The sequence below is a fragment of the Wyeomyia smithii genome, chromosome 3 (assembly GCF_029784165.1).
Source record: "Wyeomyia smithii strain HCP4-BCI-WySm-NY-G18 chromosome 3, ASM2978416v1, whole genome shotgun sequence".
Lineage (NCBI taxonomy): Eukaryota > Metazoa > Arthropoda > Insecta > Diptera > Culicidae > Wyeomyia > Wyeomyia smithii.
In genome coordinates, this window is record NC_073696.1 from 3,273,616 (window position 1) to 3,292,627 (window position 19,012).

Below are 19,012 nucleotides of genomic sequence, written 5' to 3' on the forward strand. Positions count from 1 at the left end.
ATTGGTGGATTATTTAGTTTATTCCTGCCCGGAGTTGTGGTTAATCAATATCTTGAAATAGAGAAACAAAGTTTGGTGCGGTCATTTTTGTTTCTCTGGTCAGTGATACGCAAAGTATATCGTGGGAGTACGTGCAACGCGTTGCTAATCGCTAAGTTTTCTTAATTATTGCGTGTGAAAACAGTGAAAAAAACATGAAAAGTTGGTGTTAAATACGTTAATTGGCCTTGATTATTCTCGAATGTGCGTTTTGTGGAGAAAAAAAAAAACGACTTCGTTGGACTTTGACCGGCGTAAAAAGAAACGGGAAAATAACTATCAGAAGAGAACAGTGTTCACTGGACACAGATAAAGCAGGATAAATCTTTTGCCGGATTATTGAGATCATGGAATTTCCTTAATGCATATTTATGTTAATAAGCTAAGTATATTTTTTCCTTAGTACTGAAAATCTGTTCAAAGTTTCATCCGCGATGGACGTTTGCCACGCGGGGGCTAGAAACATAGCAACAAAAATCTTTTTTTTTGTTTTTATTTGGTGTAGACCAGTGACCCGGGGTTGCCAGCTATAATAAAAAGACTACGAACTTAAATTCAATCTGATGACTCTTGTTGGGCTTGTTTTATAATTAGTTTGGCTTTTGAAAAATGAGCTGTGAATGCATGACACTCTTACAAAACCAAATAGGCAGTTTTACAATATAGTTTAAAAATAGTTTGAAAATTCAATATCACGCTCGACAAGTATTTGATCCCATCGTCTACCATGCCCTAACTGGTTGGTTACAGACATTTCACTTAGTTCTATGCTTTTATTTTATGACTTTTCTAGCTTTTGGACAATTGTAATACACATAAACAATTTTTATTTAATTATACTGTAACCGTTTTGGTCGGGCTGACGATAGTCCACGACAACTAAATTTTGATTGCGATTGTTTTGGCATTTTGTTAATAAACTTAGCACTTTGTTTGGTTTGATATGCATATTTGCATTTTTCCTAGTTTTTAGGCTTTGGAGGCATGAAACTTTGCCAGTAGGTATCTTAGTTTATTTATTATAAGAGAGAACCGGTGCGAAACACCGTGTCCCTGCGCGTCTGCGTCGGTAGAAGGGAATAGTGCTGCCGTGCATAACGCTCCGGTGTAAACGCGTCTTCGGCTCGGGTTAGTTAAGCACATCTAAGGGTTTACAGAGTGTAGTGAATCGCTTTTTAAGAACAGACGAATGTCGTTAGTCGACCTGCAAGCAGAAAGCCATATCTCCGGGTGACCGAATATCTACCGTTATAATTTTCGGTATAAAGAGGGTCCTTCACGAAGAAACGATAGAAGTAGCGAGACGTTAACGTGGACTCAACTCCAATAGTTTTCGTAAAATCGTGTAGTCAGCTGAGATAAATCAATGGGAGATACGTTTCGGTAGTTGTATAAGGACTTCATAAACAGATGTCCGAATGTCACGTCGATACCTTCCATGAGTTCGTGTTTTCTACAGATAGATTATCAACGCGATGTAGTCTTCGGTATAACCTCTTGGAGGAAACAATAGAAGTGTCGAGACGTTAACGTGGATAGAGCTTTCGTAGCTCTCGTAACATTGTGTAGTCGGCTGAGATACACCAATGGGAGACTCTCTTCGGTAGTTGCATGATGATTTGTTGAGGGAATGTTCGAATATTTTAGTCTGTATTAATTTAATCGCAGTTCCGGTATTCTCGCGTGCCATTTTTTCGGTGGTATATCAAACAGAACGAGTTCGAATCGCGTAATAATTTTCGCGGAGGTTAATATGAACTTGTAGGCGCGATATTTGCTATGAACCCGGTACCCGAATTCAGCGCATCGTTTACCAAAACGAAAGCTGCTGCAAACCCTACCCTTTTCTCCAACATCCCAGTGATTTCTCGTGGAAGTGCAGAGGTGTTCTCGGCTTCCAATAAGCGAGTATCACGTCAACATATTCCCATACACACTCCTTCTTTGACCTGCATTCGGATGCGGCCGGCGCTGGTATTGCCTAACATAAAGATAAGATCACCAGTTTTTACACATTGAGGATGAATGTTAGTCCCAAACATCGCCCATTGGTTCTCTGTGTAATTACAGCTGATCTGGCAATAACGGAGTAGCAACCGCGGGCGGTCAATCATGCTCATGCTCATGCTCATGCTCAATATTATTGGCAACACTGACAAGCAGGCTTGTCATTTCTCCTCCGAGAATCATTAGTCTGTAGGAGAATATCTTTCAATGCGCAAACAACTACTCTCACGCTGGTGGGCAGAGCGACGCACTTGTTTGAATAGAGCAGCGAATTATATGTATCTGAATAGCTTGCAAAAAAACACTGCGGTTGAATCTGAAACATCTCTCCAGATAGACAATAAACTGGTGTGATCTTTCTCACACGAAAGGACAATACGCTCAATAACTACACAATAGAGTTCACTGCAGTGATTTTACTGGTTGGCTCTTAGGCAAATATCAAATGAGAGAAAAATGTAGGTAAGAAAGTAAATTGCGTAGTTTGCATTGTATCTCGAAACCAAAGATGCCAGATGTTTTTGAAAAATGTCTGCAACTGTTCGAAAAACCGAAAAAAATTACCTGAAATCTGGAAAAAATCTAGCCAAGATTCAAAAAAATTTTGCGTGGGCAAGCAAAAGTTTGCAAAAACCGGCATACATTTTGAGAAAGTCTGCCCAAATATAAGGAAACTCTGACAAAAATCTGCAGAAACTATTGAAAATCTGCGAATTAATAAAAATCTGCACACAGACTCTAAAAAACTGCACACCAAATTCGAATGTTATCAAATTTTTTCAGCAGTGTGCGTATTCTCAGTAGTGTGATTCATCACTTTTGTTTCGCTCAGCTGTGATCTTTGTAGCAAGTGTATTATTTTTCGGCGAGCGGCAGAAACACAGCACAAAGCAGAATGAGAACGACGCTACTTCCGGTAGGCATTTCGGACTATGAATTTCCCGTTCATGGCCAGTCTGGAGCGAAAGAAGAGAGGCTTTGACATCTCCTTCTCGATAATTGTCAGCTGCAGTAGCATCTTCTTGGGAAACTTGGTGTGTGAAATGAACTTCACCTCGGAGCTCACTTCCTTCATGGGGGAAGTTAAATACGAAGTGCCCTGCCAGTCATTGCTATCCAGGGTGAAATAGATCTCGTCGTCCGTCACCACCGCCACGTCGCGATTTACCGGGAAAATCGACTTGACCATCTTATTCAGCCGCTGCCGCTGTATCATTGTCTGCAGCTCCGAGACCGGTGGACGGGACGGGACGGGCTCTGCATTTTCGAAACAAAACAATGAAACTGGATATTTCGCGCTGTCATTTTGATTCGAACAGTTTCATCTTTACTTGATTCCTTTCGGCTACTGTCATCGAATACCTTCTTTATCTCTTTCCCGTCTGTTGTTCCTCGGATCATTTCAAATAAAACTGATGACTATTTCAATTGACGGAGAGAGTGACGGAGAGAGAATCTTTCCTTTCCTTCAGCGTCTCAATTGAAACTAGCACTGCATCGCGTCGTTCGATGATAGTTTTGTAATACCGCAAGCAGGCCTTAGACGCGCCTATGCTATCGCACTGGGTTGTAAATAAATACGTCACGCAACGCAAGTTCCGATATTTCGGAATTTTTTTTCACTGTTGATCACTGCCGCTGCCACTTCGGATTGTAAAACTGGTGTTGGTGTCCTCCGTTTCATACCGTCACGATTTTTTTTCTCTCTCTGCCCTATACATGCGTGAAGTACGTGAATCACCCTGTCTCCGACAGTACTCATTGTAATTTTCAATTCAGAATCGTCATGTGAGAGTGACGGTGATAATCTCCGTTTTTGATTGAAAAATCAAATCAAGAGCTTTCGAGTACCCAAGCAGGGGAGGCATTGCGCAGCTGGATTCGAGTGATTTTCACTATTTTCGAGTACGTCACCTACTGCCAGTTTTGCTTTAAGCTCAAAAGGAGCTGTCATTGTCATTTGTCCTCCGGCTCATCTAACCCACAAAGTCGAAAAAAATACGAAAAACGAAACGTAACGCCCAACAGCGATCATTTAGTTTTGTTCGAGTTACTCGAAACGGAATGCGCAAGGCCACCCCAGCACGCATTGTTACAATAAAGTTAACCCAACAGTCAGTGCAGCATTCAAAAATTGTGAAGAATTGCATCCGTTACTTTTAATCAACTTGTAAGTAACTGAAAAAGCGCAAGATGTGGAGCCTACATGCAACGAACATTCTTATTAGAAATCACATTCAGTATTGACAACTGTTACACTATTGTGAAGAGAGGAGCAGCAAAATTAAACTTCGTTCACACTCACTCACATTGCTCTTCAGTGTTTCTATCGCGAAGTTGCAGGTATCTTATAATATTATAGAAAAGCTGCATCCTTCAAATGAATTGAATTTTTCTGCACTTATTCTTCGTAATTTCACATGTGATCAAAAGTTTATCGTGCATCAAATATTTTTACTTCTTATTTATTCACGCGCCTCTTGTGGAGTGTCTTCAAATATACGCCATACTGTGAAAAATGTTTTGGAGTAAGGGTAGTATTTATTAAACGCCAAATTGTGAAAAATGTGTTGGGGCAGGGGTAGCTCGGAAACTAATGTTCAGTGTAAGTGTATTGTTATTAGAGCGAAACTCAACATTATACAGTTACATTCAAGATGGCCATTTGCTGTGTGATATTTTTAGCAAAAATATGACATAAAGCGATGTTGCTAGCCTTTATAATTGCTCAGTTGCATTCCTTGAAAGAAAATATCTGTGAAACAGCCGTATGCCACATCATGTGACATTATCGTTATTTAAAAGAATCTTGAAATATGCAGATGTTGCCAGGTTGCAAAACACTAACCTAACGCAAAAAACCCGATTTTTTCACCCCCAACCCCCCATATCTAACCCTTCTATGAGCGTTACGTAATTTATGGATACCGCCTAACTAGTGATGAATAACGAGAGTGCAACATGCAAATAACATAACGTTACTCAATTCTTCTTAACTTCATTAGTACAACTGGAAAAGTTCCTTGCAGCGTTAAAAAACTTTTAAAACAACAAATATTGATTAGTATCATTTCGAAATATGTTGCAGGTGCTGCTTGGGTAGCTTTCATGTGACTCACGAAGTGCTTGAGAATGATACAGAAGCTTTTCAATCGAAAGCGACGGGTTAAAGTGTCACTATAACCTGATAATTGTCAATTGAAAATGACTTCGTCAGGCTCTGGACGGGACTGCCGCTTCCTGACATGTATGTCCATGTTCGCCAGGTACTTTTTCACTGTTTGGCTGGTTGTACTGACCTCCCGGCCAAGCGCACGCGGCGATGTAGCCACTTTCCCTCAGAGGAAGACCTCTTCAGCATCTTTCGGAGCTTCTTGTCACTCAGGGTCGTCGGCCGTCTAGAACCGAGCTTTCTTTCGATGCTCTTATTGTTGCCCAACAGTGCCAAGATGTTGTAGATGCCGGAACGGATGTAGTCGGCGTCCACAAAGTGCAACACGATGTCCGTTCTCGACGCGGCGGGGTACCGTTCTTTGAAAGCGCACGTTTCTGAACGGAGTAGCTTCACAGTTTTCGCCGTAACGGTTAGAGTTTGACTGAATGAGCTGTGAATTTTCTTTTTTGCTGACTCATGGGTTACTCTGATTGATAGTGCATGGGTAGTTTCGTCAGTGCGTGCGAAGGTAAATCCATGAAAAATCGGCAAGTTTTGTCCATTTATTAAAAGAAATTTACAAATGATTATCTCAAAAAACGCATTTTTATAAACTATTATTTTTATGAAAACTGCAAAAGATTAGCTAAACATTGATGCTGGTCTACTTACTTTACTTTTATGGTGACAGATCGTTGAGATCCTATGCCAGAATCCAGAATCTCCACAAAAATTGGTCTTGGGCTGCTACTCTCCAGTCTCCTCTTACACCCGCTGCTCTGGCATCCTCGTCGACAGCACACACCCAGCGCTTGCGAGAACTGCCCCGATGTCGACGGCCTCTATCCGGTTCTCTGCTAAATATTATCTTTGCCGGTCGCCCTCCCGCCATCCGTGCTACATGGCCAGCCCACTGTAACCTGTCGTGTTTAAACCGCAAGGTGCGCAGGAGAGGTTGGTACCAAAAAAAGAATCCACCAGAAACTATCGAACGACCAGTTGAAGTGCATCCGGAATCATCAAACGATCGGATGGAGCGTATGGAAAAAGTTTTAGCAGACATGAGTACGGCCATAACACGATTGCATTCTTACGACTTGCCTTCGTCATCGCGTTTTCGGACTGAAACAACGTTCCCACGCACATCGATCAGTACCGAAGTAACTCCAACAACTATTCGTTGGGATAATATCAAACCGTTCCCTTGTGGTGTTCCCGCAAATAAAATGTGGGAGGAGTGGAACCGATATATTGACAATTTTGAGATTGTCGCCTCGTTGAGCAACGCCAACGACCCCTCAAGGAGGACGCAACTGCTGTTTCTGTCTATGGGACCCGACTTGCAAGAGATCGTTCGTGCAGCCAAATTATGCCCTCCAAGATCGGAGGACGGAAATTGCTACAAACTTTTCATAACAAACATAACCGATTATTTCCGCGCTATGACGGATACGGCGGCCGAACATGAGGCGTTTTTGAGATTGTGCAATTATAGCCCTGAAGATCAGGACCGTTTCGTGCGGGCACAGCTTCTGAAAGGGTTGAGGAACAAGGCAATTGTTAAAACAGCCAGAACGTATGGATATGAAGCGAACTTCATAGTACAAGCTGCAACGCGCGACGAAGCATATGAAGCGGAAACTTCCACTGCAGAAGCAAATATATTCGAAGTAACCAACCGAAACACCTCGACCCGAACCGCAAACCATGAATGCAACAGGAAGCGCAGGAGTTTGAGTGAACGTGATAGTACAAGGTCGACGCTCTCGTTGTACGAAATGTAATTTGATGAGTCACAGGAACGGCATTTGTCCGGCTCTTCAGAAAAATTGCAACAGTTGTCATAAGCGTGGTCACTTTGCGGTGGCATGCCGGAATAGACGTGCTATCCAATTTAAGCAAGACGATCTAGAGAGTAAACTTTCCGATGTTGAGACACAGGAAGTAACTCAACAGGTACTAAAGAAATAGATCAAATTAAGGCTGTTGTTGAATTAAACAAATGATACCATTGAAAAAATTCGTATTTTGTTAATGTACTCTCTTTGGATGACGTCTTGATAGAATGTAGTTTGGGATCATCGAGCTCGATCCAGTTTTTAATTGACTCTGGCGCTGACGTGAATATCGTTTGCGGACAGGATTGGGAATGCTTGAAGCGTGAGCTTAACTCAGGCAAAGCGAAGATTAAGATGGTTGAAATGCCCAGCAGGGGGATACACGCGTATGGTTCTACAGACCCAATGATTGTCGAATGCTCGTTCAAAGCCAAAATATCTGAAATGAACGCTATCAAACCATCAGTTGAGGCTACGTTCTATGTTATATGCAAAGGTCGTAGGTCGCTCTTAGGCCGTTCAACAGCGAATGATTTAAGAATACTACAGGTTGGGTCAGCTGTCAATAATTGCGAAATCTTAGATGACAACAACGAGAACAACAAGCTTCCATAAATGCCTGGAGTCACGATCAAGTTTAGTGTAAATAAAGCGATCGCCCCGGTAAAAAACGCGTACTATAATGTACCAGCTGCATACAGGGAAGCAGCTCGACAAAGGCTACATGAGATGGAATCGCGTGGAATAATCGAGAGAGTTACCTCGGCGCCCAGCTGGATCAGCGGAATGTCTGCTGTTCCGAAAGGAAAAAACGATTTCAGGCTCGTGGTGAACATGAGGGCTCCAAACAGAGCTATTAATCGAGAGTATTTTCGTCTTCCGCTTGTCGAGGAAATGAAGGTTAAACTCTATGGAGCCAAGTTTTTCTCGAAACTTGATCTCAGTAACGCGTTTCACCATCTTGAACTTTCAAAGGAATCTAGGGACTTAACAACATTTTTAACGGAAGATGGGATGTACAGGTTTACCCGCCTGATGTTCGGAGTGAACTGTGCTCCTGAGGCACTTCAACGCGAGATGACGCGTATATTGAAGGACGTAGGCAATATCATCGTCTACATAGACGACATTCTAATATTCGCACAGACACTGGAAGAGCTTCATAAATCTGTGGCAAAGGTGCTGAAAGAAAATAACTTGACTCTCAACACCGGGAAATGTGAGTTCGACAAAACTAGAATTAAGTTCCTAGGTCACGAGCTAGACGTTAAAGGTTTCCATATAGAGGACGAAAAGATCAGCAGCATCCGTAACTTTCGAGAACCATCCACTCTTTCGGAGCTGAGAAGCTTTCTGGGACTGGCTTCGTTTGTAAGTCCATACTTACAGAACTTTACAAACAATTCGAGCGCTCTGTGGGCCGCTACAACATCAAAAACATGGTCTTGGGGACAGAAGCAAAAGAAAGCATTCAATCTGATTCGACAGCAAATCGTAGAATGCACAATTGCCCTAGGTTATTTTTCTGGGAAAGACAGAACGATTCTTTATACCGATGCATCACCGGTAGCCTTGGGAGCCGTATTAATACAAGAAAGTAACAAACACTCTCCACGAATAATCAGCTTCGCTTCAAAAACCTTGACTACGACTGAGCGGAAATATCCCCAGAATCAGCGCGAAGCACTTAGTGCAGTATGGGCGTAGAACATTTTTCATTTTTTCTGCTCGGTAGGAATTTCACTCTACGTACAGACGCGCAAGGCGTGGCGTTCATTTTAAATCGGTCTAGAGAAGATTCAAAACGGGCACTAACCCGAGCCGACGGATGGGCGCTTCGTTTGAGCCCGTATAATTACGATGTAGAATATGTTCGTGGGAGAGACAATATTGCAGACTCCTCCTCAAGGCTGTACTGTGGCGAAGATGCTCCATTTGATGAGGATGCAAGCCCGTGGGAGATCGCGCATCTACAGGCGAACAGAGTGGAATTCCTCACAAAACAGGACATCAGAGAGGCCACCGCAACTGACGAAATGCTTCAAAACGTGTCGAATGCTTTATCTTCAGCAAACTGGTCTAAAGATGTGAGAAGGTATCAGGCGGTAGAGAAGGACTTGACAGTAGAAGATGGCATTTTAATCAAGACAGGATGTGCTGTGATACCTAAATCACTCCGAACAAAGGCTTTGGAAGTTGCTCATATAGGTCACCCTTCAACAGCCAAAATGAAGAGCATCGTAAGGCAGCGTATATGGTGGCCCGGAATCTCGAAAGACGTAGAAAAATGGGTTGAAGGATGTAGAACGTGTGCCATCAACGGAAAACCAGAAAAACGAACCCCGATGGAACGAATTTTTATACCTAAAACTGTTTGGGAAACAATAGCCATGGACTTTAATGGTCCTTACGTCAAGTTCGGTGGTATTTTAATCCTAGTAATTGTGGATTATCGGTACGTTTTTGCCAGACCTGTGAAGTCTACCAGTTTCGAGTATACCAGGAAGGTACTTGAAGAGATTTTCGAGAAAGAAGGTTATCCTAAGTGTATAAAAACCGATAATGGACCACCATTCAGTGGGGACGATTATAAAACTTTCTGCGCCCAGCGAGGAATCAACACGATCTACTCTACTCCTTTATTCCCGCAACAAAACGGGTTGGTAGAATCGTGTATGAAAATTATCAATAAAGCAATGATAGCAGCATCAATCGAAAATACGAACTACCTAAAAGAGTTACAACGAGCAATCAATGCGTATAACGCTGCGGTGCATGGCGTAACTAAGGTGCCACCCGAGGAAATCATGCTTGGTCGAAGAGTAAAACGTAGTCTTGCTCTTCTACGGCACAGAAAAGCATCGTTTGACGAAGATATTTTGGAGAAATCTGACCGGGAATCAAAGCTTTCGAGTAAACTTCGCGAAGACGCCAGACGTGGCGCACGAAAATGCACGGTTAAGCCCGGAGATATGGTCATTATTGAGCGACACACACGTGCAAAAGTCGATTCTCGTTTCAATCCAATACGATATAAAGTGATGGATGAAAAAACCGGCAACTCAACTCTGAACAATGATGACGGACATGTGTTAAAACGGCATGTCTCCCAGACTAGAAAGATATCCGTTTGGCGCAACAGCAGCAAATCCGAAGACACCGGTCAACCTCGCCAGACTTTCACAGAACCGATCAAAATCACAGACATGACAGAGACCGCAACGACATCGCGAGCGCTCCGTAAGAGAAAGGCTCCTTCATCTATGAATTACACTAATCAGTGAAAAAAAAAAGAAAAAAAAAATATATATAAATAATAATAATCCGCTAGAGCATACGCAACGATATTAAAAGGGTTAGTAATAAAAATCATTTAGTTCATACCTGGTTTATATAATAAAAATTAATAAAATTGTGGCGGTATTAATAAAAATTTTAAAATTGTGGCGCAACAGTCTATTGTGAGGAAGGGGGATGTGTGGGCTGAACAAACCACAGTGTAATATGTGCTGAACTCCCGCTAGTTCGATATTGTGGAACGCTGGATGTGATTGTACTCTGCTCAGCTGACCATGAGCTACGCGAGCCACCGTGACACGGGCCATTCTATATCTTCATCGGTCACCAAGGTAAGACGTTGTTGGCCATCCCTAGCTGGCCGCGCACTCACGATCCAGTGTGCCCCTCGATTGATCGAGCGAGATCGATTTAACACGATCGCTTGTGACGGATGACTGACAAGACGGTAGGTCTGTCATCGGCTGGGTAAGTGACAATAGAGAGTAACAATCTAAAAGCCGATATAACGTGTGCTTGCAGCTCTACCACGAAATATATTGTTCTTACTATTACTATTACTAATACTATTACCTAAATACTTGCGTGAAATTAAACATCTAAATACTTAAAACTAATTAGATTAAACTTACCTAGTGAGTATTCCTACTTAAAATTATATTACATCTATACTTAATATAAAAATCGTTATTATAGAGTGCTTATAGAGATAGCCAACCTTAAACATAACCTAGAAGAATCTCTGTTATCTGATTCTAAAAATACGGTTAAAATTATAAGAGGGACTAAACGTGAGTACAACTAAACTTAATAGCCTAATGATCACCTTATTAAAAATTAAAATCTTCACCAATAAACATCAGATAGAAATAAAATGAAAACTTATGTAGATTTAGGTTATACACGATACACAGTTAAACAGATTTAAATAGGCAACAATGTACTACAATATGCTATTTATTTCAGGAAAATTATAATATCCCCGAGACATCGTAAGACTACGTGTTTTTGATATTAAAATTACGGAAGAAACCCCCTCAGTCTGTTGCCACTCGCAACATTTTATAATTTTCGTTTACGCGAACGAATCGAATTATGTACGGTAGCAGGTCGTCTGCGAACGACCAACAGTCAAGTGGTGATAAAAATGGTGCTAGGAATGTGGTGGTGCACATCATCGGACGAATTTGTGTACAAAATTGGATGGAATCGTTATAACCCTGATCTGCTCACTGGCCGTCGTCGACCCACAAAGCGCCAAATGCTCCAGGTCCTAATGACGATTTTTGATCCTCTTGGGTTAATCGCACACTTTCTCATGTATTTGAAAGTCCTTTTACAAGAAGTCTGGCGTGCAAACGTACAATGGGATGAAGAAATTCCCAATCCCTTGTTCGAGAAATGGAGAACATGGCTACTAGTCTTGCCTAAGGTAGAAAGCGTTAGAATCCCACGGTGTCTTCGTACTTCGACGATTCCCAGCGACTGCGAAGTACAACTGCATCTTTTCGTAGATGCAAGCGAAAATGGAATAGCCGCCGCTTCGTTTCTACGATTTGAACGCGAAGGCCGTGTCTGCTGCTCTTTAGTTGCCGCAAAAACCAGGGTAGCTCCTTTGAGGTATCACTCCATCCCGCGACTAGAATTGCAGGCCGCCCTTATAGGAGCTAGACTAGCACGAACAGTAACACAATCCCTTTCAACTCAGGATCATTGCAAATCCTACTGGACTGACTCTCGCGATGTCCTCAGCTGGATTAACTCAGACCACCGTCGTTATAGCACGTTTGTGGCGTGTCGAGTTAGCGAAATTCTCGACCTCACAGAAGCACCTGATTGGCGTTGGGTGCCGTCCAAACTGAATGTAGCAGATGACGGCACCAAGTGGGAGACGGAGCCAAATATGACCCAAGAATCCAGATGGTTTAGAGGCCCAGAATTTCTCTACCTCAGTGAAAAGGAATGGCCCAAGGATTCCTCGAAGTCAACGCATACAGACAATGAACTGCGACCTTCTTTCATGGCACATCATTACTCCCCTAAAACCACCCTCGTTATCTCAGCCTTTCTGGGCTGGAGTGGGCTACGCAATGCGGTAGCTTACGCCCAGCGCTTTATCGCAAACTGCAAACGCAAGCAAAATAAAAAGCCCAAATTAAAAGGGCCACTGTCCAGAGATGAACTCTACGCAGCTGAAGGTTTTCTGTTCCGTTTAGCTCAGCAAGAAGGTTACACCGATGAGATGATCATACTAACCAATAATCGCAGTGACCAAACAAAGACACTCCCGAGAAGCAGCCCACTTTATAAATTGTCACCATGGATTGACGATCGCGGAGTGATGCGGATGCGCAGTCGAATATCCGCCTGTCACTATGCCACCGAAGAAACTAAGAGCCCAGTAATTCTCCCGAAACACCCTGTGACCACCCTGATAATTACCCACTATCATGAAAAATTTCACCATCAGAACCACGCAGCCATAGTGAACGAACTGCGTCAACGATTCGTGATTCCTCGCATTCGCGTTCAGTATACGGCTGCAAGAAAGAGCTGCCAGCGATGTAAAAATGAATCCGCGATCCCCCAACCTCCAATCATGGCAGACCTTCCAGAGGAACGACTTGCTGCCTACACACTGCCCTTCACCCACGTTGGGGTGGACTACTTTGGTCCCATGGAAGTTGTAATCGGAAGAAGAGCGGAGAAGAGGTGGGGAATGATCGTTGTGTGTCAAACAACACGAGCAATCCACATTGAGTTAGTGAACTCGCTGAGCACCGATTCGTGCATAATCGCGCTGCGAAACTTTATGAGCCGACGCGGAACTCCCAGGACCATTCGGAGCGACCGGGGAACCAACTTTATTGGTGCAAGTCGAGAACTCAAAAAGCTGTATGAGACAGTTGATTACGACAAGGTCATTAAAAAATTCGTAACCGCCGAGACTAGTTGGCATTTCAATCCGCCTCTGGCTGCTCATATGGGTGGTAGTTGGGAGCGCCTAATTCGAAGTGTGAAGAAAAACCTGACTGCCATTTCCCCTTCACGGAAACTGTCCGAAGAAGTACTGAGAAGCCTGCTCATGGAAGTCGAAATGACGCTTAACTCTCGACCGCTTACGTATGTGCCAATCGACAATGAATCGTCACCCGCACTTACGCCCAACCATTTTCTGTTGGGTTCCTCCGACGGCACGAAGCCATTCACCTTATTGGATGACAGCGGAGTTTTCCTCAAGCAAAACTGGCGTACATCTCAAGCATTGGCCAACCAGTTCTGGAAGCGCTGGTTATCCGACTACCTACCTGAAATTACCAAACGGACAAAATGGTACGTCGATTCGAAGCCGATTGCTCTAGACGACGTGGTGGTTATCGTAGATCCCAACCTGCCTAGAAACTGTTGGCCGAAAGGTAGGGTCATTGCTACACACCCTAGCAAAGACGGTCGTATCCGATCAGCTACAGTAAAAACAAGAAGTGGCATCTATAATCGACCCGTGACTAAACTGGCGGTTCTGGACGTTCGATGCGGAGAGGAGCAAACCTACCAGAGGAATGGTTTACCCGGGGGGAGTGTTGGCCATCCCTAGCTGGCCGCGCACTCACGATCCAGTGTGCCCCTCGATTGATCGAGCGAGATCGATTTAACACGATCGCTTGTGACGGATGACTGACAAGACGGTAGGTCTGTCATCGGCTGGGTAAGTGACAATAGAGAGTAACAATCTAAAAGCCGATATAACGTGTGCTTGCAGCTCTACCACGAAATATATTGTTCTTACTATTACTATTACTAATACTATTACCTAAATACTTGCGTGAAATTAAACATCTAAATACTTAAAACTAATTAGATTAAACTTACCTAGTGAGTATTCCTACTTAAAATTATATTACATCTATACTTAATATAAAAATCGTTATTATAGAGTGCTTATAGAGATAGCCAACCTTAAACATAACCTAGAAGAATCTCTGTTATCTGATTCTAAAAATACGGTTAAAATTATAAGAGGGACTAAACGTGAGTACAACTAAACTTAATAGCCTAATGATCACCTTATTAAAAATTAAAATCTTCACCAATAAACATCAGATAGAAATAAAATGAAAACTTATGTAGATTTAGGTTATACACGATACACAGTTAAACAGATTTAAATAGGCAACAATGTACTACAATATGCTATTTATTTCAGGAAAATTATAATATCCCCGAGACATCGTAAGACTACGTGTTTTTGATATTAAAATTACGGAAGAAACCCCCTCAGTCTGTTGCCACTCGCAACATTTTATAATTTTCGTTTACGCGAACGAATCGAATTATGTACGGTAGCAGGTCGTCTGCGAACGACCAACAGTCAAGTGGTGATAAAAATGGTGCTAGGAATGTGGTGGTGCACATCATCGGACGAATTTGTGTACAAAATTGGATGGAATCGTTATAACCCTGATCTGCTCACTGGCCGTCGTCGACCCACAAAGCGCCAAATGCTCCAGGTCCTAATGACGATTTTTGATCCTCTTGGGTTAATCGCACACTTTCTCATGTATTTGAAAGTCCTTTTACAAGAAGTCTGGCGTGCAAACGTACAATGGGATGAAGAAATTCCCAATCCCTTGTTCGAGAAATGGAGAACATGGCTACTAGTCTTGCCTAAGGTAGAAAGCGTTAGAATCCCACGGTGTCTTCGTACTTCGACGATTCCCAGCGACTGCGAAGTACAACTGCATCTTTTCGTAGATGCAAGCGAAAATGGAATAGCCGCCGCTTCGTTTCTACGATTTGAACGCGAAGGCCGTGTCTGCTGCTCTTTAGTTGCCGCAAAAACCAGGGTAGCTCCTTTGAGGTATCACTCCATCCCGCGACTAGAATTGCAGGCCGCCCTTATAGGAGCTAGACTAGCACGAACAGTAACACAATCCCTTTCAACTCAGGATCATTGCAAATCCTACTGGACTGACTCTCGCGATGTCCTCAGCTGGATTAACTCAGACCACCGTCGTTATAGCACGTTTGTGGCGTGTCGAGTTAGCGAAATTCTCGACCTCACAGAAGCACCTGATTGGCGTTGGGTGCCGTCCAAACTGAATGTAGCAGATGACGGCACCAAGTGGGAGACGGAGCCAAATATGACCCAAGAATCCAGATGGTTTAGAGGCCCAGAATTTCTCTACCTCAGTGAAAAGGAATGGCCCAAGGATTCCTCGAAGTCAACGCATACAGACAATGAACTGCGACCTTCTTTCATGGCACATCATTACTCCCCTAAAACCACCCTCGTTATCTCAGCCTTTCTGGGCTGGAGTGGGCTACGCAATGCGGTAGCTTACGCCCAGCGCTTTATCGCAAACTGCAAACGCAAGCAAAATAAAAAGCCCAAATTAAAAGGGCCACTGTCCAGAGATGAACTCTACGCAGCTGAAGGTTTTCTGTTCCGTTTAGCTCAGCAAGAAGGTTACACCGATGAGATGATCATACTAACCAATAATCGCAGTGACCAAACAAAGACACTCCCGAGAAGCAGCCCACTTTATAAATTGTCACCATGGATTGACGATCGCGGAGTGATGCGGATGCGCAGTCGAATATCCGCCTGTCACTATGCCACCGAAGAAACTAAGAGCCCAGTAATTCTCCCGAAACACCCTGTGACCACCCTGATAATTACCCACTATCATGAAAAATTTCACCATCAGAACCACGCAGCCATAGTGAACGAACTGCGTCAACGATTCGTGATTCCTCGCATTCGCGTTCAGTATACGGCTGCAAGAAAGAGCTGCCAGCGATGTAAAAATGAATCCGCGATCCCCCAACCTCCAATCATGGCAGACCTTCCAGAGGAACGACTTGCTGCCTACACACTGCCCTTCACCCACGTTGGGGTGGACTACTTTGGTCCCATGGAAGTTGTAATCGGAAGAAGAGCGGAGAAGAGGTGGGGAATGATCGTTGTGTGTCAAACAACACGAGCAATCCACATTGAGTTAGTGAACTCGCTGAGCACCGATTCGTGCATAATCGCGCTGCGAAACTTTATGAGCCGACGCGGAACTCCCAGGACCATTCGGAGCGACCGGGGAACCAACTTTATTGGTGCAAGTCGAGAACTCAAAAAGCTGTATGAGACAGTTGATTACGACAAGGTCATTAAAAAATTCGTAACCGCCGAGACTAGTTGGCATTTCAATCCGCCTCTGGCTGCTCATATGGGTGGTAGTTGGGAGCGCCTAATTCGAAGTGTGAAGAAAAACCTGACTGCCATTTCCCCTTCACGGAAACTGTCCGAAGAAGTACTGAGAAGCCTGCTCATGGAAGTCGAAATGACGCTTAACTCTCGACCGCTTACGTATGTGCCAATCGACAATGAATCGTCACCCGCACTTACGCCCAACCATTTTCTGTTGGGTTCCTCCGACGGCACGAAGCCATTCACCTTATTGGATGACAGCGGAGTTTTCCTCAAGCAAAACTGGCGTACATCTCAAGCATTGGCCAACCAGTTCTGGAAGCGCTGGTTATCCGACTACCTACCTGAAATTACCAAACGGACAAAATGGTACGTCGATTCGAAGCCGATTGCTCTAGACGACGTGGTGGTTATCGTAGATCCCAACCTGCCTAGAAACTGTTGGCCGAAAGGTAGGGTCATTGCTACACACCCTAGCAAAGACGGTCGTATCCGATCAGCTACAGTAAAAACAAGAAGTGGCATCTATAATCGACCCGTGACTAAACTGGCGGTTCTGGACGTTCGATGCGGAGAGGAGCAAACCTACCAGAGGAATGGTTTACCCGGGGGGAGTGTTGGCCATCCCTAGCTGGCCGCGCACTCACGATCCAGTGTGCCCCTCGATTGATCGAGCGAGATCGATTTAACACGATCGCTTGTGACGGATGACTGACAAGACGGTAGGTCTGTCATCGGCTGGGTAAGTGACAATAGAGAGTAACAATCTAAAAGCCGATATAACGTGTGCTTGCAGCTCTACCACGAAATATATTGTTCTTACTATTACTATTACTAATACTATTACCTAAATACTTGCGTGAAATTAAACATCTAAATACTTAAAACTAATTAGATTAAACTTACCTAGTGAGTATTCCTACTTAAAATTATATTACATCTATACTTAATATAAAAATCGTTATTATAGAGTGCTTATAGAGATAGCCAACCTTAAACATAACCTAGAAGAATCTCTGTTATCTGATTCTAAAAATACGGTTAAAATTATAAGAGGGACTAAACGTGAGTACAACTAAACTTAATAGCCTAATGATCACCTTATTAAAAATTAAAATCTTCACCAATAAACATCAGATAGAAATAAAATGAAAACTTATGTAGATTTAGGTTATACACGATACACAGTTAAACAGATTTAAATAGGCAACAATGTACTACAATATGCTATTTATTTCAGGAAAATTATAATATCCCCGAGACATCGTAAGACTACGTGTTTTTGATATTAAAATTACGGAAGAAACCCCCTCAGTCTGTTGCCACTCGCAACAGACGTGTTTTACAGTAGCAGCGCTGGGTGATTCCTAAGTAGCTAACAGAACTTCACAGTGCCCTTCAAGCATACAGTGTTATTTATTTTTGACGTAGAATTACGTCTTATGGCAACATACATAAGGGTAAAAATTGGAAAACCGAAAACATCGAGAGCGTCACGGAATTTGTCCACTTTCAAATGTCAACCGATTTCCTTCGTTCTTATACCAATTGATTGGAAAATTATCCACATGCAACACCCGCCCAAATGCAGAAAATTGAAGATGGATTCGTTGTACTATTGTACTATTTTGCCGTGGGCTGGCATTTTGACGTAAGCGCCAAATTCTCAAATTTCATATTTTTACGTATTACTATAGTATAGATAGCCACCTTCAAGATGCTTCAAAACTGTTGGTAAATTACAGAGAAATATATCCGATTAGCATCATATCCGATATTAAATTGAACAATAAATTGTCCTTCTGTGGAGACATTTTTAACTCAATTGAAAAGTCAATATACATTCAAAAAGTTAGAACGCATTGGAAAAAACGGTTGTAAATTTGAATTCATCTTCATCTCTCAACGCGAACTGAATATTCCTTTCGTCCTGCAATATACAACACCCAACAGCAGCGTAATGAAATGTTGCGTAACTGAGTGCGACAACTTCTGTCCCTATATGACACCAAAACGCATTATCAAGCCTTAATTGAAATGCAGGTTTCTACTGATCTGACTAGTAATTTATGACCACTTTCCTTAACGACAGAATATTCTTTGTAAAATGATTTTATTTGTCAGGTCGTTTATGTACATTAAAATTATCATTTAGCTTGGGTTCACTAGATTCAGATGAAGCTCTAATTCTGTAGTAATAATTCTACCATTACATTGATTAATAAAACAGATGTATTCATTGAAGAGCTTTAGTATTTTCAGTCTTCGTTGTTCATTTATGCCTGTTAATGCAGGTTTGACTAGGTCCAGAAAACTTAGATGTCTCCATCCACCTAGAATGGCTGTTATTCTTTGCTGTAGGATTGTCCAAGCCGGTCCTACGCGATCGCATTCACAGAATTTATGAATTACAGTTTCTGCACTTCGGTTGCCACAGTGTGTGCAGTTCTCGTCGTCCGCCCGTTGAATGACAAA

General features: G+C 42.8%; 4 protein-coding genes across 7 annotated transcripts in view; all 4 read left to right on the plus strand.

Moving 5' to 3' along the window:
• Positions 1–19,012, plus strand: part of LOC129726404 (serine-rich adhesin for platelets) — a 294,544-nt gene that overhangs the window by 23,008 nt on the left and 252,524 nt on the right. The window lies entirely within an intron of this gene.
• Positions 9,075–10,322, plus strand: LOC129733274 (uncharacterized protein K02A2.6-like). The gene has a single exon (XM_055695023.1). It carries the CDS (start codon positions 9,075–9,077, stop codon positions 10,320–10,322), a length of 1,248 nt encoding a protein of 415 aa, XP_055550998.1.
• LOC129733278 (uncharacterized) lies at positions 11,483–14,525 on the plus strand. The gene is made up of 2 exons (XM_055695031.1): positions 11,483–14,208; positions 14,270–14,525. Exon 1 carries the CDS (start codon positions 11,483–11,485, stop codon positions 13,928–13,930), a length of 2,448 nt encoding a protein of 815 aa, XP_055551006.1. The 3' UTR covers positions 13,931–14,208; positions 14,270–14,525.
• On the plus strand, positions 14,721–17,763 carry LOC129733291 (uncharacterized). Its single transcript, XM_055695060.1, has 2 exons — positions 14,721–17,446; positions 17,508–17,763. The coding sequence occupies exon 1, from the start codon at positions 14,721–14,723 to the stop codon at positions 17,166–17,168; it is 2,448 nt and encodes an 815-aa protein (XP_055551035.1). The 3' UTR covers positions 17,169–17,446; positions 17,508–17,763.

Bases quoted from the DNA above. Each gene is read 5' to 3' on its own strand.
- LOC129733274 (XM_055695023.1), top strand. From the start codon at position 9,075: ATGCTTCAAAACGTGTCGAATGCTTTATCTTCAGCAAACTGGTCTAAA.
- LOC129733278 (XM_055695031.1), top strand. From the start codon at position 11,483: ATGGTGCTAGGAATGTGGTGGTGCACATCATCGGACGAATTTGTGTAC.
- LOC129733291 (XM_055695060.1), top strand. From the start codon at position 14,721: ATGGTGCTAGGAATGTGGTGGTGCACATCATCGGACGAATTTGTGTAC.